The sequence below is a fragment of the Exophiala aquamarina genome (assembly GCF_000709125.1).
Source record: "Exophiala aquamarina CBS 119918 chromosome Unknown aczIA-supercont1.4, whole genome shotgun sequence".
In the NCBI taxonomy this organism is placed as follows: domain Eukaryota; kingdom Fungi; phylum Ascomycota; class Eurotiomycetes; order Chaetothyriales; family Herpotrichiellaceae; genus Exophiala; species Exophiala aquamarina.
In genome coordinates, this window is record NW_013550584.1 from 3,158,042 (window position 1) to 3,183,014 (window position 24,973).

The window sequence follows — 24,973 nt, forward strand, 5'->3', positions numbered from 1 at the left end:
GCAGTTTCAGTGGAGAGGCTGCTGACGACAGCAGGAACTCATCTATATCAGCGACTCATTCGTCCTTTCATTGCTCGGGGTTCGGAGGATGAGGACAAGGATGAGTTTACGTCTTCGGGTGTCGGATATCCTCTTTACTTGTTTAGTCAGCGACCGACACAACCAGGATCAGGTGATTTCATCGATATTGATACACGCAATCGTTCACAGGATCTAGGTGTCTGGGTCACAGGGAAAGGGAACTAGGGTGAATAATCAACGAACCAGGTTCATATTGCAGGAATATATCCTGGCGATGGCTCCGCTCTGGAAGGGTCGACACACCACCACCGTCCAGCCTAGCGAGGAGTATTGAACCTCCAACATGAAAGTTCTTCTTACTGGTGGCTCGGGCTTTATCGCAGCTCACTGCATCGACCATCTTCTGCAGCGTGGTCATAGCATCGTCTTCACAGTCCGCTCCGACGAGAAAGGTCAGAAGATACTGAGCAACTACGCGGGTACGCCTTTCAATAGACTCAGCTATGTCATCGTCAAGGACATCGCCAAAGAGAATGCATTTGACGAAGCAGTCAAGTCTGAGCCACCATTTGATGCCGTGTTGCACACCGCCTCACCTTTTCATCTGAACATCACCGATCCTAAAGATCTTCTGGATCCAGCCATTATCGGAACTGTTGGATTGCTCCGCGCGGTGCAGGCAGCTGCACCTTCAGTCACGAGAGTCGTGATCACGTCGTCGTTCGCATCAATGATCCATCCAAGTCAGCATCCTGAGGCCTACGATGAGACAAGCTGGAATCCCATCACTATGGTAGAAGCCAAATTGAACGCCGCCAATGCCTACCGGGCGAGTAAGAAGTTTGCCGAAAAGGCTGCCTGGGACTTCATCGCAAACGAAAAGCCCAACTTCGATCTTGCCACGATCAATCCACCTTTGGTGCTTGGCCCGGTCATTCATTACCTCAGCTCCCTAGATAGCATCAATACCTCGAACGAACGCATTCGGAATATGATTCAGGGCAAGTGTAAGGACGCTCTTCCACCCACTTTTGGAGTCTACTTGTGGGCAGATGTTCGAGATGTCGCTCTCGCGCACGTGAAAGCAGCGGAAGTCCCTGAAGCCGGTGGCAAGAGATTTTTGATTGCAGGTGATACCTATATGACCAACGCGAAGATCGCCCGCACCATCAAGGATAACTTTCCGGCTCTCGCAGATCGACTTCCAGCCAAGTTGGACGATGATATGCCAAAAGATGTATATGGCTATGACAGCTCAAGCAGTAAACAGGTGCTGAAGCTCGACTACCGAAAATTCGAAAATTGTGTCATCGACACAGTCGAGTCTCTTCTTGCAGTCGGTGCCTGATCATTGGTGTGCCAACGTCTTATATATTTATAGCTTTCCATAGCCTACTCGGAAATGTTGCATGGTTAAATATTGGCTTGCTGAATTCTTGGTCTGTATTATTGTTCAAGTCCAGTATGGAGATTTGAAAGCTGGCAAGAGTAGGATGAGATACATATTCTACTCTCAAATTTGATGCTTCTGCTAGTGTCCTCAAAACCGGCACGTCTCTTTTGAATCAACAACTTCTTCCACCTCCCACTCTATTCCAGCCTTCCAAAATATTGCCCTAACCCTCCTTTGCGAAGGGCACAGTCACACTGCCGCTTGACCTCCTCCTTTGGACTGCATGCCCACTAGATGGCATCGAGGTCGGCGATACCAGTATCTTTACACCTTTTGAACAATATGTAGCGCATTGTCCTCAACTTGGCCTTCTTCGGGCTTCTCTTCCACGATGCCCTCCCCATCGGCTGTCAAGTGCACAGCGACCGTGTCACCAAAAAGAGCACCAATTTCTTCAACAGGAAGGCCCTTAGTCTCGGGAATATAAAAGTAGGTGATAACGAAGGAGATGACACAGAGCCCGGCGTAAATCAGGAACATGCCCCACTTGCTGTGGATTTTGTGAGCATCTTAGAGTGTTCTGACTTGGACGATATACTTACATGCTTTGCAATGCCACAGGTGCCGGTGTCGAAAATGTAATGGTTCCAGCGAAATAGGCGAATATGGCTAAGCTGACACCCTTGGCCCGAAGCGTGGTGGGAAATATCTCGGCGGCCCAGACGAATGTGGGAGCATCGATACACTTTGTGTTTCAGTCATTCGATTGGAAAACTAATCAAGCGAAGGTGACAAACCTGGAAGAATGCAATAAACATGAAGATGAAGAAAATGCATGCATTGTTCCCGGCTTTGTTAGATGTCCCCTGGTACTTCCACTGCAGAAGAGCTTCAGTAAACAGAATACATGCCACCGACGCAAACCCGGTCACTTGGTCAACTTGTTAGCTGAGGTGGACTTCGCATTCATTCTGACTAAAACTTACAGAGGAGCACTCTGCGGCCGAATCGATCGACCAGCCACATGGTGATAAAGATTGAGATGGTGGCGACCGTGGTATAAGACGCTAAGACTTTAAGCCAAGTTCATCGGTCGCAACCATTGTGAGATACTCACCATACAAGATCAGAGGGACATCCCCTGTCAAGCCGAGAGACCCGATAAGAAGAGGGAAGAAGTTGGTAATACCGTAAATCTACAGTCCAGGGTCAGTAAGATATTCTTGACTTCAACTCTTGCGAAGTGGTGTTCATCGTATTCAGCGGACTTACACCCGACCCTTGTTGGGCGAACCTAGACAAACTTAGTACACTACTTTCTAGATCAATCAAGCATAGGCATATACACCCACAGGAGAAATAGCACCGAGATAGATCGACGTCGCCAAGAGGGCACCTTGAACATCTTCCAAAACGTAGGATTTTCTTCTTTGTCCATCTCAACCTGTCTCAAGATCTGGGTAAACTCAGCGCTTGCATCCGCCTCGGAAGGATTGGATGGGTCGTGGTGTAGCCTCTTTAAGATGGCCCAGGCTTCATCTTTCTTTCCCTTCCAGATGAGGTATCGAGGTGATTCTGTGTGATCCAATCAGCACATTTGATGAGAGATGAAAGATATAGATGCCTTACCTGGCACAAAAAGGAGGCCGATATAAAGTGCTATGGGTCCCACGCATGCAAGGGCGAGCGGGAGCCGCCAGCTGACCGTCAGGTTTTCGGCATGATAGCAACCAAGCGAGCCCCATGAGCAACTAGATCGAGCTTATCAGCAGGAGCATTCGAAGACACAAGCTGGACGGGGAATCCTACACTATGTAGCCAATACCAGTGGAGAATTGAGTCGAACCCGTGAGAAACCCACGGTGCTGTGGTGGAGCAACCTCGGTGAGGTATAGTGGCACTAAAGCGAGCAGCATGCCCAATCCAACGCCTTGGATGATGCGCATGACAAAGAGCATTGGGATGTTGACTGAGCCGGCGACCAAGGCGCTGCCAATGATGGAGAATATCGCAGAACTGGTCAAGGCACCCTTCCTTCCGATCCAGTCGGCAACGAAGCACTGGCCAATGGCACCAACCGCACACCCGAAAAAGAATAGTGCATTGATAGCGCTGAGAATATTGGCCGTGTCTATCTGATTAGCACTTTAGACTTGTAGAAGCGGGCGAGCACTCACGCAAACTGGTAGGGTCGAGATCATAATAGCGGTAGAATCCAGGTTGCCCAACGCTGGTGACGAAGATGGACGCTCCAAAGCCAAAGCTGAAGGCAGCTATGATTACAACCAAACAGACTTTAATGTTGTAGTTGGTAAGTTTCGCCATGATTACAATTCGATGGGTGAAGTTCAGGAAAATTTGCAATGTCTCATTAGGGGAAGTCTTTTCAGTCAGAGGTTTGCAATGGTGGATAAATATATAGAAAACACTATACTCTGCGCTGTGAGCACAGCCGAGCCATGGTCCGATCTACCCCGTGGGGTAGAAGACAAACTCGAGGGCCCCGCAGGCAGTCTTCCTGTCACAGTCAATTTGCCCGAAGAGTATCCCGCGAGCTACCCAGCAATTGGTCATTCATGCCGATGGAAATACGGGAAAGTGCTTTGATACGAGCACCTCAATCCAATGGCTATGGTCGGCATTGGTGTGAGCACAGCTTGAGATTGGCTGAGGTCAGTCTAGGTCTCTCATGAGTATTAGGTGGTTGGTGTCTAGCATCCGCCACACAAGGGGAGCGCGGGCCACAAAACACTTCGGGTTTCGGAGCTCACGTTCACGAGCACGAAAAATCTCCACGACCAAACTTATTAGCCGCTGACGAGTCAGGAGGCCACAAAACCCAAATGCAGAGATCAATCCTATGCCTCATGTAAGGTATTCGGAAATGAGCTTTATGCGGAGCTTGTCACCATGTAAGCAGGGGTAAACCTCATTCCTCCCCTATTGTGTACCATACTTTCGAAAAATCCGAAGAGTTTCGTGGTCGATCACCGATATGTACGGGCAACTCTCAAGATGAGAAATCACGTGGACAGAACGATGAGGTTCAGCATTTGTGGTAGAGGTTGATTCTTCGAGCCTATCGTGTCTTCCTGGGCTTGATGTGCTCTAGGCTCCCGATCATGAGCTTTTGGAATGAGAGACCAAAATCTTGCCATGATGTGCTTTGCGCCGAGATCGGAGATCCGACCGATGCTATTCGACAAAGGTTCCAGAAAGAATCTGTTCTATGGCTCTTAGATGGCTCCAAATTACACGGAGCAGTGTAATTGAAGGTATCAAAAGAATGGAAACTTCCAAAGTTATCAGGTGGCGCTAATGGGTGTCATAAAATGGCAACAGCCGATTGGTACATCTATCTCATGGATATCCGTTTGGTTCCCTTAGTGGCTCTATCTTCAGTCCCAAGTGAATAGCCTCTCCAGTCTCAACGAGTTACATGCGCAGAGGACTGTGGACACATTCGAGGACTTCAGTAATGTGAACACAACTCTTCTTGTCATAGAGAATCAAGGAAAACGATGTATGGAAGACCAGATGACCATGTTGGCAATAAATTACTCTGTAAGTATTTCGTCTTGTATTGGATCTCCGGTAGGGCTGTATGTTGGAGCTGTCTGTCGAGTAGTAAAGTAAAAAGAGGGAGACAGAGAAGTGCGAGAAGGTCAAAAGGGGAAGTAGTCTCTTCAGTGCGAAGTTCTCAGTCCTGTTCCTCAGTCTTCGGCATACTGCCACTTCTTGGTCTATCTACAAACGAGACTGATAGGCCTTTGGGTGATTGAAGGTTACTTGGCCTTAATTGATTGAAAGCGGAATATTTGATGTCCAAAAAATTTCGTTGAGACAGTGTTTCGACAATCTCACTCTCGGTCGGTGCTTTTCGAGGTTGGTATGGAGATTCAAACGTCTGCAGACCTGTGCTGGGGTCGACCAGTTCCTCCATCAAGTCTCGCTCTTGGTCTGTGAGTCGTAGGCCATCGAAGATGTGACCAAATGGTCCGGAACGGAATTGGTCACAAACGGATGCTGGAGTCGCAGGCGCTGGGGTGCTGTATGTAGGTGAAGATAGAGAGATCGAGTCATGATCGAACTGCGGAGGAGAGCATGGAGTATCCCAAGAGTCGCAAGTTAACGATTTTTTGGATTGGGATTCAAAGTGAAGGCTTGCAGGATCGACGAGGTGGTTCGCAAGGGCGTAAGTCCTGACAACGTCAAGGAGACCGCATTTATTTATAGCTGGGCTGGGTCGGCTGGGGCTTCTGGCTGAGTGTTGCGAATGACAGCGCCTTGCCTTCCAAGACGCGACTTGCTCTGAATATTTGGAGCATCTTCGCCCATGACCCCGAGTTCCATGTGATTGCTTGCTCAAGGACCTTGGTATTGTCCTTTCTGCACGCACCACTTCTGGGTCGACTCTCCTTTTCTTGGTGGCCGGTTCGTACCATGTGTTTTCAGAGTCTTCTAGAGCTCCCGGTGGAAATAACAAGTGTATGAAGGACATTCTTCCTATAAATCCTGATGGCAGTAGGCTAGAAGAGTTGATTCTCACCAGAGCGGTGATGTAGCGTCCCTAGCCAGTAGATGTCGTACATAGCGAGATCGAGTTATCCTCTTAATGAAATTACAAGGCGAGCCACACAGTCAACCAACAAAAGGCTCGATGAACTCCCTCAGGTGTTCTCACCGGCCACGGTGCCGGCTCGTGGTGGGCTGGCTTGACGATCATACATTGGGTCTGGGTGGGCATGTTGAAATGAATCGAACTCCTTGGCACGTGAAGGGTGAATGATGGAAGGAATGCGACTATCACTTACTCATGCCAGGTGGACGACGTACAATTGCGGCAGAGGCGACCAGCCTAGAAGATCACGCCTTTGGAATCACTGATCGACGCCCGCAATGCATCCAGCACCGCCAAGGACGAACAGCAACAATGGGGTACGCGAGATTTCCACGGTCCACACATGTCCGCTTGAAGTATAATTTAAGTTTTGACGCCTTCTAAGCAGGGGTGGGGCTTTCGGGTTTGGAGGAACTAGCTCAAGAAAAGTTCGGTAGTCCGAAGTGGCTTCTCATCGACACCCTCGAGAGCCGAATGAGGGAAAATACCCCCGTTCGTGGGCTTCGTTTCACTTGTGCCGCCAATGGTGGGATCACGAGATTTAACGACCAGCTGATGGAGTAAAGGGTTCTTGGAAGGCGAATATTGATACCTTAGGTGGGGCTAAGACGTCTTTATCTTCTTGTGCCCCTTTCCTGGAAATTCGCGCCTCACGTGTAGTGCGATATCGTGCTTTCTACAGTATAAGAATTCGAATAAACCACTACCTTGCTTGAAGGTTAGCGAGCCATTCGCACGTGGACAATGACAGTGACTTCAATAGCGATTGTGCCACTCAGTCACGGCGACCGCCCTGAGGATGTGGGCACCTCCGCAAGCAGCCTTATGCAGGGACGCATTTCCGACATCTTGAAATCACCAGGAGCTCAAAGGTGCTATTGGGGCCGGGCGGTCGAGCACCCGGATCTATTGTATCTGCTGGTTGATTGGGATACTTTGCAACATCACGTCAACTTCACAAATAACCCGTATGTTTTCCCCTCCATATTAGGACCAAGTTTGGAGACGGTGTTACTGACCAGATCATTCGTAAACAGGCGCGATGATGCTACGGATCTGTCGCCCCTCTTCGCTGGGACGCCTGTAATATATCATGCAGAACTTACTCCAGAGCCTGCCCCTGGGATACTGACGAAGCCCCAGTCCCCTGTTACCGAGGTGGCCACCATATATTTTCCTGTTGATCTCCCTGAGTTGACACAGGAAAAGGTTGTCTCTGACACTAAGAAGTTCAGGGCAATTTTGGACACCCCTGATGGCTGTATCGCTAGTTCTGGGGGCTGGGTGCTGGAGGAGGTAGAGATTCCGGGCCAGGACAAGAAAGGGAAAGCTTTCATCATGATGTTTGGCTGGGAGAGTATTGAGGCTCACAATAGCTTTGTCAAAACGCCCAAAGTTCAGGAGCACGTGCATCTGATTGCAGGACTAGGAGGACTGATAAGCTTAGACATGTGCCATGTGGCTTTCACAGAGATATCAAGATAGTTTATGGAGAATGAAATTGGTGCTATAGACAGACAGTCTGTATTTCTTGACTAGCAAACTTGCTCGTCAGCGACGTATTCGCTCGTCTCCTGAGCAAGCTTATATTGAATTCGTTTCTGATAATCCATATATTCATAGCTAATGCATTTCCATCTCTCAAGCCATGTAACCACCATCCACATCGAACACGGTGCCAGTAACGAAACTGGCATCGTCACTCAGAAGAAACGCAATCGCTTTGGCAATCTCAATGGGATCCGCCTGGCGAGGTATGCATGCCGCGGATGTGGGCTGGCTATGCCCCATTTGCTCCTCCATGGCTTTGACCATAGGAGTTGCAGTGGCCCCTGGCCATCAGCGTTTCAATCAGCACTTAATTCATTCCTGATCGACTAGATTCTGGAAACATACCTGGTGAGACAGCGTTCACCCTGATCCCGGGATGTTCGCGCGCTGCCGTCTTCGTCAAGAGATTAACGGCCGCTTTACTCGCACAGTATGCCGCCATCCCTTGGAAGCCGATATGGCCAGCAACGCTACTCGCGTTGACCTGTCAGATTGCGGTCACGGAGTTAGCTCACCCATTCTTGACGGCATCACCCCTAGCCTACCCAACGGTGGAGAGGTGGCACATACAATACTCCCGCCATCTTTCATAACGTTCAACTCAGCCCTTAGACTATAGAATACGCCGTTGGTATTAACATCCATCGTCCTTGCCCAGATCTCATCCGTCTCCGCTGCAATCGGGCGTTGGATGTGAATCGTGCCGGCTAGATTAGCTGCCCCATCTAGCTTACCATGGTCTACCACTGTTTGATTGATCCATTCAGTAATGGCTCTGCTGTCGCGGACGTTAACCACGGCGCCAGTGTGACTGCCACCGCTACCTGCTAAAGCCTTGAGAGCATCATCAATTCCGGTCTTATTGATGTCTGCGAGTGAAATGGTGGCACCACGCAAGGAGAGTTCTTTGGCCGTGGCGAGACCAATTCCTGAGGCTCCCCCAGTGATGGCGATCTTGGGCACCAAGTTTCAGCGTCTCCAGCATCCCAATCGAGTTTGGAGAGCCTTACCACCTTGTCTTTGAATGAATCCATTCTCCTAAATTACGTGACTATAAGCACCAATGGTACGTAGGAGCTCATGGGACACTGCTCCTGTGGAGCCTGAACATGTCTATAACTCCAGATATATGCATATTCTGCTAGATTAGTTTCGTTGGCAGGCAGATAGAAGGTGTAGCCGAGACTTGTCAGTAGAAACATTCAAAGCTCCCGAGGACCGAAAGCACTCAGTTGTGGCACGACTTAGCGTGCTCTTGATAGCATGGCAAATAGAGTAATCTGACTAAACCCTGGACATGGAAGTTCTCAGCAATTGACGAACATAGTGTGTATTTGTCACTTCGGATCCAAACACAGTCATGATTTTATCATACCCGATCCCCGAATGGCCTCGTGTGTGGCTTTCGGCCTTCGGCTGTGATCCCTCATTCGTCGCATTCGCCCGACCATATGTCGAGCACCACTGGAAATGCTCAATGTGAAAAACAGCGAGATCGAATTTTATGTTAGTCTCGACCCAGGGACGCAAAACACACGACGGGCACCTCAAGACAGCGGCATCATGGTTTACAAATCCAAGTTTGACGATCTCGACATTCCACGATGCAATATCCTTTCATATTTGTTTCCCAGAAACAAGGCACCATCTACAAAACCCGTATGGATAGATGCAAGGTCTCCCGAAAGGTGGCTCTCACCTGCCAGCCTACTGCGATGGGTTCAAAGATTCGCACTCGGACTCGACCGCCTAGAAGTTGCTGCAAACGAAGCCATCATGGTCTTCACACCAAATCACGTCTTCGTGCCAGTAGTGTATCTTGGAGCCGCGGGGTCCAAGAGGTACTACACGGGAGCAAACCCAACTTACACCGTTGAGGAGTTGTCGTTTCAAATGGCTGCAGTAAAGCCGGCCGTTGTCCTCGTCCATCCCAGCTTATTCCATACCGGTTATGCCGCTGTGAGAAAGGCAAATCTGCCCTCGACCAAAGTTTTCCTGTTCAGTGACTCGGACTGTCCAGAGCAGCAGGGGATTCGCGATTGGAAAACATTTCTCTCTCCAGAGAAAGATGCTCTCTCTTGGACTTGGGATGATCTCGGCGACGAGGCGACTACACAAATCGCCGCAATCAATTTCTCTAGCGGGACCACCGGCTTGCCCAAGGGTGTTTGCATTAGCCACTACAATCTGGTCGCCAACTCGTCCCAAACAATGCACGTTAAGCTATCAAGACAGAACCAAGAAGCTGATAAGAAGAATGAGAGATGGCTGGCCTTTCTACCCCTTTATCATGCGTTCTCACAACTGTTTACGATCAATATCGCATGTCGACTGGAAGCTACCGTCTACATCATGCAAGCGTTCTCGTTCATCGAATTCCTGCAACTCATTCAGCGACACAGAATCACCACTCTCCAAGCAGTTCCACCAGTCATGAATATGCTAGCAAAACGACCCGAGACGGCCAAATACGATATCAGCAGTCTAAGGAATATTATGGTCGGTGCGGCTGCGATGTCCGTCCAACTTTCAAATGAGTTGGCGGATCGACACAATTTGTTCATTGCCCGCGGCTGGGGAATGACTGAAACCACCTGCGTTGGCATGCTGTCACCTGACAATGTGCGTGACGAGGGGGGCAGCTCAGGGTACCTTCTACCAAACACGGAAGCGAAAATCGTGGACGACGAGGGTCTTGAAGTCGCAGACACCCCGGGAGAGCTGTGGGTGCGCGGTCCGCAGACGATGCTCGGTTACTGGAACAATGAGAAGGCTACGCATGAGACGGTGACAGCGGATGGCTGGCTGAGGACCGGTGATATTGTCGTGGTCAAAAATGATCTCTGGTGGGTCGTGGATAGACGAAAGGAGATCATAAAAGTCAACGGCTTCCAAGTCGCCCCTGCAGAGCTTGAAGCTGTGCTACTACAGTACGAAGAAATATCCGACGCTGCCGTTGTAGGCTTGATCGTTGATGGAAACGAATATCCTCGTGCGTACGTCGTGAAACGCCTGGACCCGGCACCAGAATGGCTCACCGAGCCGGACATACAGTCCTATGTCGCTGGCCGTGTGGCCAAGCACAAGCATTTAACGGGAGGTGTCCAGTTTGTACAATCCATACCCCGGCTTCCCAGCGGCAAAATAATGAGAAGCACAATCAGAGAGTGGGCCAGAAGAGATGCGGGGCGTTCCCAGATGTTGAAATCTGCCCTTTGAAGTTTGGAAAGGCCGTTCATAGTGCGACAGATAGAAGGAGAATTTTGTCTCTATGGATTGTGTAGCCTTGCTATCGCTTGCAGCAATATAACGCTTCTGGGTCGCATCTAGCCCCGACAATCATCCTTCACCTCACCTTTCTGAACTCGGAATTAGCGGTACTTGCTTTATTCTAGCTCCTATCTAAGGTTGCGGCATAAAATTGCTATTATGAACCTCAAAACCCCCAAGGCCGACTGTGGGTGTCTGTTGTGGGAGATACATGTAGTGCTTACGGTGGCTCTTGAAGGCCCCAGTGAGGTGGCTGGTGTCCGTAATGGCCGCGAAGGACGCAATTTTATTTATTTGGAGGATATGCAAACAGACATACGGAGCACAACATCAACAGACCTTCGCTTTTCCCGCCAATATGCATTCCCTTCGTAGTCCCGTCTTCAGTCGCCCCTACTCAGGCTGTCTTCTTCAAGAAGAGAGTTTGCACGTTACAAAACGCCCTGAGGCCACCAACTGCAAGACCGTCAGTAAGAAAGTGGATCGAGTTGGCCACCGCAAATTTTCGGCCGGCGGATCAACTTACCACTCCATTCATATCCGACACCGCTCTCCTTGTGGCCACCAAATGGGGCATTGGGATCCAGCTCGATGTGGGTGTTGACCCAGACGCTCCCGGCGTCCAATTGACGCGCGATTCGGTTGGCTTCATCCATATCGTCAGACCACACTGACGCCCCTAGACCGGTCTTCGTGTCATTTGCACGTGCAATCACATCGTCCTCGTTACTCCACGTGAGCATAGGTACGATAGGACCAAAAGGTTCTTCTGTGACAATGCGAGAGCCTTCCGCCGGTTTGTCAATAATAGTTGGATTGATGAAGTAGCCAGGCCCCTCTTTATTATTACCACCCACCGCTACCTTCCAGTTCTCCTTCTCAATATCGGAAAAGAACGTCTTGACCTTCTCATACTGCATAGCATTTTGGACGGGCCCAAGGAATACATCTTCCTCGTTTCCATCACCAATCTTAAGAGTCTTGGTAAAGGCCACTATCGCGGCTCGGAAGTCCTCATAGATCGATTCGTGTACATAAATTCGCTTAATTGCGAGGCAAATTTGACCTGAGTTGAGAAATGCCAGGGTTGCAATCTACGCTTAAGGTTAACACATAGTAGAAAGTGCGGAAACCGAGTTTTTTTGCTATACCTTCTCAGCAGTCTTCGGAATGTCGACGTTCTTTGTAATGATGGCTGGATCATTTCCGCCCCTATTTTGGATTAGAAAAGAGTTCCAGGGAGAGTTCAATAGTACTATAACTTGCAATTCGAGAGTTACCCTCTTCAAGGTCTTTGCGGCGCTAGACATCACAAGTCGACCAGTGGTAGTGGATCCAGTAAAACTAATTTTATCAGGCCCGGGATGAGATGTAAGCCAAGGACCCAGGTTGTCGTCGCCGCTCAATACTTGAAGAACTCCAGGTGGAAAGATACGTTGTCCTAGCTCTCCGAGCTTAAGGTTGCAGTAAGGAGTAAAAGGAGACGGCTTTATGATGATAGGATTTCCAGTGATTAACGACGGTGCTATCTTACCACACGCTAAATGGATAGGGAAATTCCACGGGACGATGCCGACTGTGATCCCAAGAGGTGTATATCGAACGATGACTTGTTTTTCGGCGTTCTCCTCGATCGTCTCCTCTTTTAACTCTATTTCCGCGAGTTTGCGCATCCAGAGAACCCCGACCTGGACCTCTTGAACGGCAAATCGAAGCTATTTTTGAAAGGATTAAATTAGGCTTTCCGCCCTCGGAAGTCTCGAGGACGCTTACCGGTTTGCCTTGTTCTTGAGTCAGGAGTTTCGCAAAGTCGTCTGTATGTGCCTCGAGAGCATCAGCAAATTTGAGGACCGCCTTTTTTCGTTCTTCCCAAGGAGTTTTCGACCATGTTTTAAAGGCCTTCTTTGCTGATGCAACGGCATGGTCAACGTCCTCTGGAGTTGAGACTGGCACATCCGGATTGGGCTTTCCAGTAGCTGGGTTGATGCTATGCCTGGTCTTCTCGGTTTTGGTTGAATTTCCATCGATTGTGTTGTAGAAGCCAGTAAAAACGTTAAAGTCTTGCGCTACGGATAGAGAACCCATTCTGACCCGTGTTCCGACAATATAGTACTTTGATATAACGATAAAGGATTGAAATCAGTTTACTTCAAGATAGAGGGGACTGGTAGAAGAAGTGCCCGATTCAGAGGTTGTGAATGCCTGTATCTGTAGAATTTGTCGCCGGGAAAGCGAATCGAGCATCCCCCATTCTCACGAACCAAGAACGAAAAACCGAAATTCCGAGGCCCGAACTCCGCCAAATGCAAATCGCAGTAGGCCTGCATTACTTCGAACTCTTCCGCTAGTCACCTGGCAACACGATCATTGGACTCTGGAGATCAGCATGGAGAGCACTTCCCTTGGGAGGAAAAGCTATGGCATGCATTCTGATGGCTCTTTCTTGGCCTTCACAAAGGGCAGGAAATCTGTGAGCGCTGGCCAACTAGAGCCACTTCAAACCCGTTGTCCCCACCTTTTCACTCTTATATTGATAGTACCGTTTCGTAGTATACAGTATGCGTGAGCCCTGGCCATCGAACGCTGACCAGTAGATCAAATCAGTGAGCGTGTGCTATGGACGATTACTGGATCTTTTCAATCCCTCTGCTCCTTGTGGACTTGATCATTGGCTCTCCAATTCACCTTGAAGTCCCTCCCGTGTCCTTACGGAGGATTGTGAATCTGTGATTCCTATTGTCTTACAAAAGGCTTCGGCGGAGTCGGATACCCAATCTGTGCGGTCGCTGCGACCATATTGGAGCTGTGGCCCGTCGCCGCCGGACTCTCGCCTACAAAATTACCAGGAAATCCAATGTCAAAATCGGTCTGACTCTCCAGATACTGCATCTGCTCACTGCTCAGCTTTATACTCAACGCGGTGATGTTGTCCTGCAGATGTTCGATCTTGCGCCCGCCAATGATCGGGATTACGTTTGGCGCCTTTTGGATGACATAGGCCAGCGCAATAGTGGCCAAGCTCGTTGTTCCGTGCTCCTGGGCGACCTTGTCCAATGCCACACTAACCTTGGCCTCCTGGGCTGATTGACCTGCGCCTAACATGGACCGTAGACCTTCGCCGGCCTTTTCGCGTTCCTTGATTTGTTTCTGGGATTGAAACTTACCACCACCAATGACATCCCAGGGGGCCAGTGCCATGCCGAAATGGCGCGCCATGGGTATGATGTCTCGTTCGAAGTCTCGAAGCATGACGTTCCAGCGGCCTTGGTACACACTAAATGGCGTCTTCCCGTGATTCCGGGCATAGGTATTGGCGGCACTGACGATCCAAGCGGGCGTATCGCTGATGCCGAGGTATAGGACTTTGCCTTGCTCTACTAGCATATGCAGGCTGTCCATGAGTTCTTCGATGGAAGTGCTCCAGTCCTGGAGGCCGTAAGTAATGGAACATTGAAGTAGGATCACTCGCTTCCAATTGACTTACCCACCAGTGTAGGTACAGAAGATCGATATAGCTTGTCTGTAGCTTCTTGAGCGATGCGGCCACAGAGAGGTTGAGAGACTTTTTGTGGTTGCCGGAGAAGTTGGCAGTGTGCCTCTTGCCCAGTTCGTGGCTGCGGTATGCAGAGGTGAATCTAACGGACGCGTGAGCAAACATTGCCGGTCTCCATCTATACCTATTCGCTGCGACACTGACGCCGGGGGCTTACTTGGTGGCCACGACCAGCATGTCTCGATTCTTCCTCTCAGCCATCCATTCTCCAACCCACTTCTCTGACTGCTCGTCCTGGTAGTTGTTCTGTGGCAGTGACTTAGAGGTAAACGGATTACGCGAGGGCCTGGGCTTACCGCAGTGTCGATGAAGTTGCCACCGGCGTTGTAATACGCATCGAGCAACTTAAACGAGGCCTCTTTGCTCATGCTGCCCAACATCTGCGTGTCGTGTATTCGTCAGTATGTCTAGGAAATGGCGGTGGAGTGTCTACAATGAATACACGGCGGATGACATACTGCTTGCCATGCGTCCCCAATCGACAAAGCACCCAGGCACAAAGGAGACACCCGGACGCCTGCGGTGCTAGATAGAATCCTGTACCGACCCAGCTCAGACGACGGTTCTGGAGCGCATTCAAAAACGTGAGTAGCCATGATTTCCCGCCGAAATATCAGGAGGTTCGAAGTTGAATTTGTCCTGTCTACGTCCCAAGGTGGTCGTAAGGATCTCAATCTGACAGCGAAGGGCGGTTGTGGTATAATAGATTTAAGTATATTCAAGTAATGGTCGCTTCATGTTCTTGTTCCATACCTGGCTAGGCACATTTATAACATGATCCTCAAGGTTCCGCTTGCAATCAATCAAGTTGTGGCGGGACGCAATAAACCATGCGATGAATCCGTACTCCACTTGGGCCGTCGAGGACGAAGACGCATTTGCGCCGCACTTCGACTGCTTGGTCATTGTTCAGCACAAGCCAGGATATCTATCGAGACTGGGGCTTCGTCCTTGGTCGGCCGAATTTATCAGTAATTCGGGTTTTGGAAATAGCATTAGAGGGGTGGTGGGTCGACACCACCGAACTCCGAACAAGGCTATCTTCTATGGCTGGGCCAAAACAATTGTTTGTATTTACAGCTTGGCCTTTTCATGGCTGTACTCCAGAGGCTTATCGCCGATATCGATTTGCCTCCACCATGGATATCCATCTGGCGCATCTTGCGGCAACTGGCCCGTGAAATTCACTGGCCTCTTCTGCAGGAAACTCTGTACACCCTCAAGATTGTCCTTGCGTCCATATAGGCCATAAATCATCTGCGAATCAAGCAGGTGTGCTTCTTCAACGTTATCAGGGCCTCGGTACATCAATTCTCTCATGATTTTTGTCGAAACTGTCGACGTGTTTTGCGCAAGATTTTGAGCGAGTTCGAGCGCCCGTGCCAAAGTCGCCTCCGGCGTTGCACACACTTCGGAGAAAAGGGTGCTGAAGAGGCGATGGTCGGCGCTATACGCGGCGCCCATGGCAGCCAGGTGGATTGCCCTGGAGTGACCGATCAAGCGAGGAAGGAAATAGCTGGAGCAGGCCTCCATTACAACACCTCGTCTACTGAAGACAAACCCGACATTGGCCTTCGCGTAGGCGACGCGAATCGCTGCGGGCAGTGTAAGTGTAATACCCACACCGACGGCAGAGCCTTGTATGGCCGCTACCGTGGGCTTAGTACAATAATGAATTGCCAGTGCCGCTCTTCCACCACTGCCATTTGTTAGCTTCTACGCTTTTACTCTGGAATTCCTATCTTACCCGTCTCGATGATCGATGTCGCGCTCTGTCTTCGGTCTTCGAAGCGTCCCGTGCTCGTCTTTGACTCCTGGGAATCCAATTTCGAGATCGGCTCCTGCGCAGAAGGCATTCCCAGCGCCCGTCAAAACCACCGCTTTGACTCGGGGGTCAATATTCACAAGCTCGTAGACCCGTTCCAAGTCCTCCCGCATAAACTCGGTGAAGGCATTGAGTTTTTGGGGTCGGTTCAGCGTGATCAGTAGCACGGGAGTCACGATCTGAGATGACTCGGGCACATTGGTGACCTTGATTTGGCGTAAAGGGAGAGAGCTGTAGGACTCGGGAACCTCCAACAGAGGGCGAGGTGAGCGAGGCATTTTGCTGGTGGATAATTAGTGCAGGACGTGGAAGGGAGAGAAGGCATGAATATGACCAGTGCGTGTTGTGGTATGTTTGGCCTCGCTGTACGGTATTTCCCTGACCTCGGGTGTCGCCACCTTGTGAGTATGTACTGACCTCGGTACACCGATTCACAGCCTTGTCTAGTACGCGCTCAAACTGTAGCCTCTGTGTGAGGATCTCGGAGAAGATTCGTTAATGTGGAGCCCGAGGGCCGTGATATTATGATACCATAGTAGGACGAGACTTCCAGGCCAAGCGGCTTAGAATCTACGGTCAAACCAGCATTTTAATATCTCTGCCTGTGCTGACAGGGTTCCGTGGGCATTTCAGCACAATAACGAAGTCACTACTCGCCATAATTCCACTCTTCATGAGCCTTTTCTTGTCCACGTATCCCTAGCATTCCCAATTTCCTTGAAATCTTGTCACTATCGTGTACAGACTGCCATGATGTCCGAATACCAGTACTCTGACATAATATTTGATATCAAGGGCAAGATTGGGATCATCCAGGTGTGTGGCTACAATTTCATGGCAGAGACTTAAGACGCACACCCTGTTAATGGGAACACGGGAAACCGCTTTAGAGTGATGTTTGCTATATCATTTGACTCCATTGGCTAAGACCGGCGCAGTTCAATCGCCCTAAAAGTCTTAATTCGTTCGGTGGAAACCTCATTGTCGATACTCTCCACGCTCTACGCGTACTCGACAATCATCCTGATACAGTCGTGACCGTCATCACGGCGGTAGGCCGGTTCTTTTCGTCAGGGGCAGATGTGAAAGGTTGGGCATCTCTCTCAGTACTTCCGTCGATTGAGGCCGTAGTGACCAGTTAGCCATTTGCTAATTCACGATCTCTGCAATAGCTGAGGCGAGTCAATGCACGCCTGACTACGATTCTGACGCGGTGAAGAAGCTCGGCGTTCTCCAAAAGATCAATCCGTCTATTCAGTTGATTAGCTCGATGATACAGCACCGCAAAGTCCTTGTGCTCGCGATGAATGGGCCTGCGGTCGGTGGAGGTGCTGCCTGGTTTCAAGGCGTGGCGGACATTGTTCTGGCGTCGACCACAACTTGGCTACAGTGTCCGTTCTCTGCTCTCGCCCTGGTTCCCGAATTCGGATCTGCATCTACTTTCCCCCAGAGTATTGGAGTGCATCGGGCAAACGATATCCTGATGTTTGGACGCAAGGTCTCTGTGGACGAGCTACTGCAGTGGGGCATGGTCAATCGAGTGATTGACCACGAGGGATTTCACGCCGAGGTGGTGCGCTATTTGCAGGAACAGCTAGAGATCAACGATGGAAAATCAATGATGGAGCACAAGAGATTGATGAACGCCCCTTTAAGGAGCAGAAGGCTACTAGCTCTGTACGAAGCAGCCGATGCAGTGGCTGAGAGGTTTGTTGAGGGTGCACCAGCACAACGCTTTGCAGAAAAGAGTCGACTTCTGAATGGTAAAAAATGCCTTGAAAGAACCTTTATCGACCAATGGCTGATTGGTGACACAGAAAAGTCAGAGAGGTGGTCGAAGCTTTAGACAAGGATCTCTCCCCACGAACAAAATGGTGGAGGAAGTGGTGCCTAATTACACAAGCCAGGTGCTTTCAGTGTGAATTCACGAAGACTCCATTTTGCCCTGAGTGGAGAGCCACGGTCTCCCAATGTCGGCCAAGGCCTGACATCTATGCACAGACATGAATTCTGGACAAACTCCGGTCCAGAAGGGGCACATGCATTGAGATATCTTTGTCGAAGAGAAGCCCTGGGAGATTATTCATCAACGCCAATAACGCCGGGCACCCAATCGAGGCTTCAGAGAAGAAACTTAGATGTCATTCAAAAAGCAAGATGTCAGAGCAAAATTTAAACATTACCTAGGCAATCTATTTATCAATCAAATCGTAAAGGTCGGGGATTTTGTCGATGTAAAAGTATACAAAAAAACAACAGGGTATGGGCTTTCCAGTCAATTACTTAGCATCATCGCTGAATTACTGATAACAACGACCCTTCTCCAAATCCCGGGGACTCCTAAGCGGATTTCCATCATCCAGAGCCGTCAAGCCCACCCTGCCGACCTCAGCCGCGGTGCCCACATCCCCAATCTTGACCTTAACATGCTTCATCCTTCTCGAGCGATCAATACCCGACAGCGTACTCCCACCATCCGGCAACTGCAGATTGGGATTGTCCCTGGTCAAGCTCGAGACAAACCCGAAAATATCCGGTGCGAGGGTCTTCTTCCTCAGCCAGAACGCAAACACGGCCGCCGCAAGCAACACGCTGTTGGAAATGCAGTCGACAGCCAGCCACGGCCAGGATAGGCTATACTGGGGCTCGAACTTCGCGCCGTCCATTGATAGGAACGAGAAGTCGGGGTTTTGATTGAGTGCGATGGAGCCGTTGATGGCGAGGTCGTCTTGGAAATCGTGCTCGTATAAGAGGACTTGGGAGGCGGTGAAGTACGTGTTTATGAAGCGCGTGATCGCCATGGACATGGGAAACTGGGCCACGCTGGTTGCGGCCGCGAGCGCCGCGGGGTCATTCAGCCGGCCTAGGTTGATGTCGTTACGCAGGTCGGAAATGCCGTTGTCATTGTCGAAGGTCGAGAAATCGCCAGGCTTTGTGGGCATACCGCATGCGACCATCATTGAGTTGAAGAATGATTGAGCGAAGCTGTCGTCGTCAAGGAGTGTGCGGAGTTCCGTGGAAAACTTGCGCATCCGGGTCGGCTTGCAGATTGCTGCGGTGCAGTGCGCTTCGATCTCGACGTTGATGCGGCTCATGGAACAGGTTGCCTCTAGGCTTGCGGTCGAGTTCACGTAGTGCCAGAAGGATAGTTCTCGAGGGACGCTGGGGTCGGAAGATGGCGCGCTCATGTTCATCCCCGTTGACAGGACGGGGAGCAGGCCCACAGGTCTCGTGCTGTTGGTGGACAGCAGGGGGGCAGTGCAGTTTGCTTGAAAGTGGGATGTGTTGTAGGTGTAAGAACCGATCATTTTCGAAGGATACCATTCATTCAGCGAGCTTTGTGACATGTTTCGGCGATAGAGGGATGTACCGATCGACGACACCACAGGCTGCGTCGACATCTCTCGGATCTCGAGCCATCCATCCTTGTCAAACTCCAAGTCCGCCCACGATCCCCCGCGTGTTGGTCCGTACCACGGCGTGAGGGTCGCTCCGTAGATGTCGGCGCCGTTTATGCTTTTGGCATCCTGTGAGTTGGCTTTCTGCGTGCCTGCCGTGAACTGGCTGTACATGTGGTAGCGTGCAGTCATGTCTGTTTTCCGAACGGGAGACAGTGTGTCGATGATGCCGTTTTGGAACGCAGATGTCGCTTGCGAGCCGAGGAATGCCACATCGACTTGCTGCAGCGGACTCGAGTCTTGATAACTGTACTCTCGGGTAGAAGCTTGGGATCCAGCGTAGTACCAGGTCCAGACGAAGACTAGCCCTAGGCTGGTGAATGTGAAGGCTCGAAGGGACCAGATGGCTTTGAGGGTTGCCGGCAGACTGATCGAGGCGTGGAGCTGTTCGAGCTCGCCAATTGTGGCCCCCTTTTCTGCCCTCCACAGGGCAAACCTCCGGACGGTTGTCGACACGATCAGGATGAATATAATGGTGAAGATGGTGGTGAGTTGCTCGTTGAATTGAATGAGTTTGACCGTGAGCTGGCTAGCCTTGTCGATATATGGCCCTTTATTTTCAGCATCGAGCCGCGACGCTAGCACGCAGAGACCGGCTTTGATGAGCAGCGCGCAGGGCAGGATACACAGAATGACATCGAAGAAGTCGAGAAAGCGTTCTACAACGGGTTCATTGGTGATCGGCTGTGGTTCTTGCGGCCATCGCTTCAAAGGTTGTTCTGTCTGTGACCGTTGAATATAGGTAGAGTCTGTACCACTACTTGATGGCACTTCCCTCACGCCGATCGTGAAATCCTTGTTTCTATTCTCATACTGTGGTGGCACGTCCGCCAAAGGCACTGCACCCGCTGTTCTGGGTGATGCTCGCTGACTCCAGTGCTGCAGTATAGCCGCTATGGTTGTACCACTCGATGAGATACCAGCAGCTTGATCCATGATTCTTCGTGGTGTCCGAGTACGCAGATTCCAGAGTATGCCGCTTGAACTCGAGGAAATAATTACAGGTAACAAACTCAACCTACCTACAAAGAAGAAAAATAGACTTTCCAAGCAGTCGGCGGTCTGGGACTGCCACCGTTTAAAGACATTGTATTGTGATTGTGATGTGCCGCGCATTCGTGGCCGGCTTCTCTCCGTGAAAGGTATCCATAGCTCACCTCGAACTGTAGGAGATGGGGCATTGTGGATGTATTGGTGGAAGTGTGGCAGTTGAGGAGGCGTGGACTATTGACTACGCCAATGACCATCTCCGAGACTAGGCGCGACACAAGGCTGGCTGGAACATACGCCTCAGAATGTCAAAAACTCACGATATCTTCAAATTCACACGACACAGCTTTTGCCACTTCCCTTTGCTCGTTAATAATGAGTCTCCACTAGACGCTCCGCGCCACACGCGTGACTATGGGACCACAGGACTTGGTACATTGGGTGGTAGAATCATAATGTGAGATTTACACAGGCTTGCCGTTCAGCAAAAATGATGCATTCAAGTCCGATCTTGGAAGACCTTCTAATGCCGGAATGCTCTCGTAGACCGGTCGATTAAGCTCTCGCTGCTCGAAGAAAAAAGTGGATGGGTAAACAGGGGCATCAGGATGGGAATTGGGAGGCGAGCTGTAGCTGGAGGTGGAAATTAAGTAATCCAAATTCGGCCCGTAGCCCCACGTGGCCGCTGATAGAGTTCGGCTCGCCTCAGAACCAGCCAGGGCTCACGTGCGGCACGAGGCTGCCTGACTAACAGCCACTTTCTTGTACGGGGGCACCCAAGGGGTCGGCCAGAGACTGCTCTCTCACCTAGCGTCTCTTTTCGGCTCTATCTGTTAATCATGATTTAACTTCGCGAGAGGAGTCGAGCGCGTACCCAGTCAATGTACGTGCCACTGGTACAAACTTAGAAATTCGACAGAAGTCGGATGTTAATCTGACTACAAGTTCCAATTGGCCTTTGGATGCACTCGAACGGTAGAATACGAGCATGGCTCGGCCCATGTTTAGACTCCGTAACTCGTACTTTGTACGAATATATTCCTGTCCGTACAGAGAACTCCGTACACTACTACGGAGAATGTCCATTTCCCCGATAGAAAAAGAAGATGTCTTTCCACCCTAGATAACGCGCAATGCCGTCCCTTTTCCATCCGCCAGATGTTACCGATATATCAGTCAACCATCTAAGTTTAAAATCGCAGATCCCAACCAATAACCGGACCAAGTTTAGGCAGCTCATCCGCAACACTTTGTACATCCTTGTCACCTCTTCCACTGAGACAGATGACAATTGTCTCTTCCTTCTTCATCTTCTTGGCGACCTCCATCGCACCGTAAATGGCGTGACTTGATTCAAGAGCGGGAATGATGCCTTCGGTCTCACTCAAGGTCCGGAACCCTATCAAAGCCTGAGGGTCGGTCGCGTTGATGAAGATCGCCCGGTCGCTGTCCTTCCAATTCGAGAGCTCCGGCCCAACACCAGGATAATCAAGACCGGCGGAGATCGAATGTGTGTCACTGATCTGGCCGTGTTCATTTTGCAGGACATATGTCCTCACACCGTGCAGCACACCAATGGAACCACCTCCCAGAGTGGCCGAGTGTTTATCAGTGTCTACACCCTCACCACCGGCTTCAACTCCGATCAATTTCACGGATGGTTCGGAGCTGAAGGGATAGAACATGCCCACAGCATTAGAACCGCCACCAACGCAGGCAATGACTGCGTCTGGAAGTTTGCCACCAGTGAGCGCTTTGAACTGCTCTTTCGTTTCCTGTCCAATCACGCTCTGGAAAGTACGGACAATCGTAGGGAATGGGTGAGGTCCAATGGCCGACCCAATGATGTAGTGTGTTGTGTCGAGGTCGACAACCCACGCCCGCAAAGCTTCGTTCACTGCATCCCGCAAAGTGCGTGATCCTGCTTCGACAGCCACCACCTTGGCACCCAGTAATTTCATTCTGAAGACATTCAATGCTTGTCTTCTTACGTCTTCGGCCCCCATGTAAACAACGCACTGCATGCCGAATTTGGCACACACTGTTGCAGTTGCTACACCGTGTTGTCCTGCACCAGTCTCAGCAATGATTCGGGTCTTGCCTAACCGTCTCGCGATGAGGATCTGGCCAATCGCATTGTTGATCTTGTGACTGCCAGTGTGATTAAGATCTTCTCGTTTCAGATAGATCTGTGCACCACCAGCCGCTGCAGTCAACCTTTCTGCGAGATGAAGATGTGAAGGCCGACCCATGTAGGGGTAGTACGATTTAAATTCCTTCCAAAACTCGGGGTCATTGTTTGCTTTAGTGAAGCCCTCTTCGAGTTCCGCCAAGCAATCCATGAGTGATTCAGGGACATATTGTCCACCGAATTGACCGAATCGATGAGGAATCGCGTTAGGGTTGGGTGTGGTACCATTTGTAGATGAATTGAGGGCGTCCAATTGGTCAGCAAGACCTGGCTCGTCTGGAACATCATCGTCGGTGATGACCTGATCCACTTGTACTGGGTGCCCGTCGATTCCATTGATGGTGCTCGCGTTGGGTTCCTTGGCAGCGTTCATCGTCTCTACTATTCCCACTTCGCGAGTCAATCCATTCGTGTCGTTGAATGCCCCAACCGTCCGCCCGGTGATCTGGGAGCAATACTCCTCCACGGCCTTCGCTGCTCCACCCTCCTTGGCATTGCCCAGTGTCGTGACAATTTGACTGCCTATAACTACACCGTCGGCGATTTGGGCTACACTCAAGAAATGCTCTCTGGTGCTGACACCAAAGCCGACGGCTGCTGGAACCCCGCCCGAGTATTGCTTGACTCTCGCGAGTAATTCGGGAAGCTTTGTGTTCAGAGTCCCTGTGGCGCCCGTAACACCCATCCTGGAGACGACATATATAAAGGAGTCTGCAATCTTGCACAGGAGTTGCATTCGCTTGTCCGAGGTCGCTGGGGCAATCAAAGGCACATATGACAGACCCTGCTTTTTGCAATTGTTTCTGAACCTCACTGCCTCCTCGGGGGGCAAATCCACCATAATGAAACCATTGACACCAGCTTCTCGGCAATCTTTCAGCATGCGATCTTCACCATAGCGTAGGAGAGGGTTGTAGTATCCCATGAAGAGGACGGGGACCCGCAAGCCTTGCTTTCGAGCATCCCGAACAAACTGGAGAGTGCTAGAGACAGTGACACCGTTCGTAAGAGCGACAGTATTCGAGTGTTGAATTGTAGGGCCGTCTGCGATGGGGTCGGTGAAGGGAAGACCTAGCTCGATGATGTCTGGGAAGCGCTTGTTAATTGAGAGATGTCATGGTGGGTAGAAAACCATACCAACGCCACCGGCCTGCATTCCCAGCATAATAGCCGGGGTTTCTTCAGGTGTGGGATAACCAGCTGTGAAATAGCCCACAAGGGCAGAGCGGCCATCCTTTTTCGCCTGGGCAAAAGTTGCTTTCAAGTGTTCCGCCATATTGTGCAGGTTGATGTGGGGGGAAGAGGAAGGACTGAGCCTGGATGACGGTCAAGACGAGAATATATGCTCCCAGCCTGACTCATAAATCATCAAACTGTGGTCGAGGCGAGATTTGTATTCAGTCGACGGGATGTCGAGCAATTTTGTGGCCAAATCTGCGTCCCTGGATAAATTCGATGATGGATGGTGGGGGGAACAGGCCCAAATACTGGTGGACTCTCGGAAGATGCAATGCCAGTTTCCCCGACTTCCCGACCAACACCAAATTAGGTTTAGCCCCATCTCGTGCCCTCTGGTTGCTTGTGCAGGCGCGGCCCGCGACCACAGCCTTGCCTTCCCGACAACCGCCCATTACGGCCCTCAAGGCCCTGACTTGGTAGCAAACAGCAGATTCAAATACAACGCGAGTTTAGGGCTGGTGGCGCCCGGTGGTCTGTCGTGTACTTGCTTACATAATAATCTCTGATGTTTGAACATGCTCTTCTGCTATAGAAGCTCGCTGGTACTTGGATCTCAATTCTTTCCTATGTAATGGACATACATCCTACCGTCGGCTAATGCACTCAGGGACGGTTGGCATCCGCGTGCAATCATGTTTCGATGATAAAGCAAACCATCTCATCTCCGGCAGTCTGTATGAGTCATAATCCTCTAAGATCTGACGGGTTCAGATACGTTTCTGACTTCCCATGATTTCCCACGGTTGCGGGTTCTGTTGCAATTGTCGGCCTCTTTCAATGCAAGTGCTAGCGTAATATCCATATCATGGAACCCACGAATGGGCAGAATTGCACTCTCTTGTAAGGGCTTCCATCATGAAT

At 50.5% G+C, this 24,973-nt stretch overlaps 11 protein-coding genes across 11 annotated transcripts; 4 read left to right on the plus strand and 7 right to left on the minus strand.

Annotated features, from left to right (window-relative positions):
• Positions 1-364: 364 nt before the first annotated feature.
• On the plus strand, positions 365-1,369 carry A1O9_06246 (dihydroflavonol-4-reductase; the record flags this gene model as incomplete). Its single annotated transcript, XM_013405456.1, has 1 exon — positions 365-1,369. The coding sequence occupies one exon, from the start codon at positions 365-367 to the stop codon at positions 1,367-1,369; it is 1,005 nt and encodes a 334-aa protein (XP_013260910.1).
• Positions 1,370-1,738: 369 nt separating this feature from the next.
• A1O9_06247 (uncharacterized protein) lies at positions 1,739-3,739 on the minus strand (the record flags this gene model as incomplete). The annotated part of the gene is made up of 9 exons (XM_013405457.1): positions 1,739-1,964; positions 2,017-2,159; positions 2,212-2,345; positions 2,401-2,481; positions 2,532-2,610; positions 2,763-2,989; positions 3,044-3,165; positions 3,224-3,545; positions 3,592-3,739. 9 exons carry the CDS (start codon positions 3,737-3,739, stop codon positions 1,739-1,741), a joined length of 1,482 nt encoding a protein of 493 aa, XP_013260911.1.
• A 3,040-nt stretch (positions 3,740-6,779) lies between these two features.
• A1O9_06248 (uncharacterized protein) lies at positions 6,780-7,520 on the plus strand (the record flags this gene model as incomplete). The annotated part of the gene is made up of 2 exons (XM_013405458.1): positions 6,780-7,003; positions 7,073-7,520. 2 exons carry the CDS (start codon positions 6,780-6,782, stop codon positions 7,518-7,520), a joined length of 672 nt encoding a protein of 223 aa, XP_013260912.1.
• A 156-nt stretch (positions 7,521-7,676) lies between these two features.
• Positions 7,677-8,620, minus strand: A1O9_06249 (uncharacterized protein; the record flags this gene model as incomplete). Its single annotated transcript, XM_013405459.1, has 4 exons — positions 7,677-7,867; positions 7,932-8,070; positions 8,157-8,540; positions 8,597-8,620. 4 exons carry the CDS (start codon positions 8,618-8,620, stop codon positions 7,677-7,679), a joined length of 738 nt encoding a protein of 245 aa, XP_013260913.1.
• Positions 8,621-9,149: 529 nt separating this feature from the next.
• Positions 9,150-10,805, plus strand: A1O9_06250 (uncharacterized protein; the record flags this gene model as incomplete). Its single annotated transcript, XM_013405460.1, has 1 exon — positions 9,150-10,805. One exon carries the CDS (start codon positions 9,150-9,152, stop codon positions 10,803-10,805), a length of 1,656 nt encoding a protein of 551 aa, XP_013260914.1.
• Positions 10,806-11,253: 448 nt separating this feature from the next.
• A1O9_06251 (aldehyde dehydrogenase (NAD+)) lies at positions 11,254-12,941 on the minus strand (the record flags this gene model as incomplete). Its single annotated transcript, XM_013405461.1, has 4 exons — positions 11,254-11,312; positions 11,383-11,950; positions 12,008-12,571; positions 12,630-12,941. 4 exons carry the CDS (start codon positions 12,939-12,941, stop codon positions 11,254-11,256), a joined length of 1,503 nt encoding a protein of 500 aa, XP_013260915.1.
• Positions 12,942-13,589: 648 nt separating this feature from the next.
• Positions 13,590-15,005, minus strand: A1O9_06252 (aryl-alcohol dehydrogenase AAD14; the record flags this gene model as incomplete). Its single annotated transcript, XM_013405462.1, has 5 exons — positions 13,590-14,282; positions 14,341-14,491; positions 14,567-14,655; positions 14,706-14,789; positions 14,868-15,005. 5 exons carry the CDS (start codon positions 15,003-15,005, stop codon positions 13,590-13,592), a joined length of 1,155 nt encoding a protein of 384 aa, XP_013260916.1.
• A 478-nt stretch (positions 15,006-15,483) lies between these two features.
• A1O9_06253 (enoyl-CoA hydratase) lies at positions 15,484-16,512 on the minus strand (the record flags this gene model as incomplete). Its single annotated transcript, XM_013405463.1, has 2 exons — positions 15,484-16,108; positions 16,157-16,512. The coding sequence occupies 2 exons, from the start codon at positions 16,510-16,512 to the stop codon at positions 15,484-15,486; spliced, it is 981 nt and encodes a 326-aa protein (XP_013260917.1).
• A 475-nt stretch (positions 16,513-16,987) lies between these two features.
• On the plus strand, positions 16,988-18,080 carry A1O9_06254 (uncharacterized protein; the record flags this gene model as incomplete). Its single annotated transcript, XM_013405464.1, has 3 exons — positions 16,988-17,050; positions 17,173-17,323; positions 17,407-18,080. The coding sequence occupies 3 exons, from the start codon at positions 16,988-16,990 to the stop codon at positions 18,078-18,080; spliced, it is 888 nt and encodes a 295-aa protein (XP_013260918.1).
• Positions 18,081-18,534: 454 nt separating this feature from the next.
• Positions 18,535-20,628, minus strand: A1O9_06255 (uncharacterized protein; the record flags this gene model as incomplete). Its single annotated transcript, XM_013405465.1, has 1 exon — positions 18,535-20,628. One exon carries the CDS (start codon positions 20,626-20,628, stop codon positions 18,535-18,537), a length of 2,094 nt encoding a protein of 697 aa, XP_013260919.1.
• A 1,244-nt stretch (positions 20,629-21,872) lies between these two features.
• On the minus strand, positions 21,873-24,149 carry A1O9_06256 (tryptophan synthase; the record flags this gene model as incomplete). The annotated part of the gene is made up of 2 exons (XM_013405466.1): positions 21,873-23,959; positions 24,011-24,149. The coding sequence occupies 2 exons, from the start codon at positions 24,147-24,149 to the stop codon at positions 21,873-21,875; spliced, it is 2,226 nt and encodes a 741-aa protein (XP_013260920.1).
• Positions 24,150-24,973: the final 824 nt, after the last annotated feature.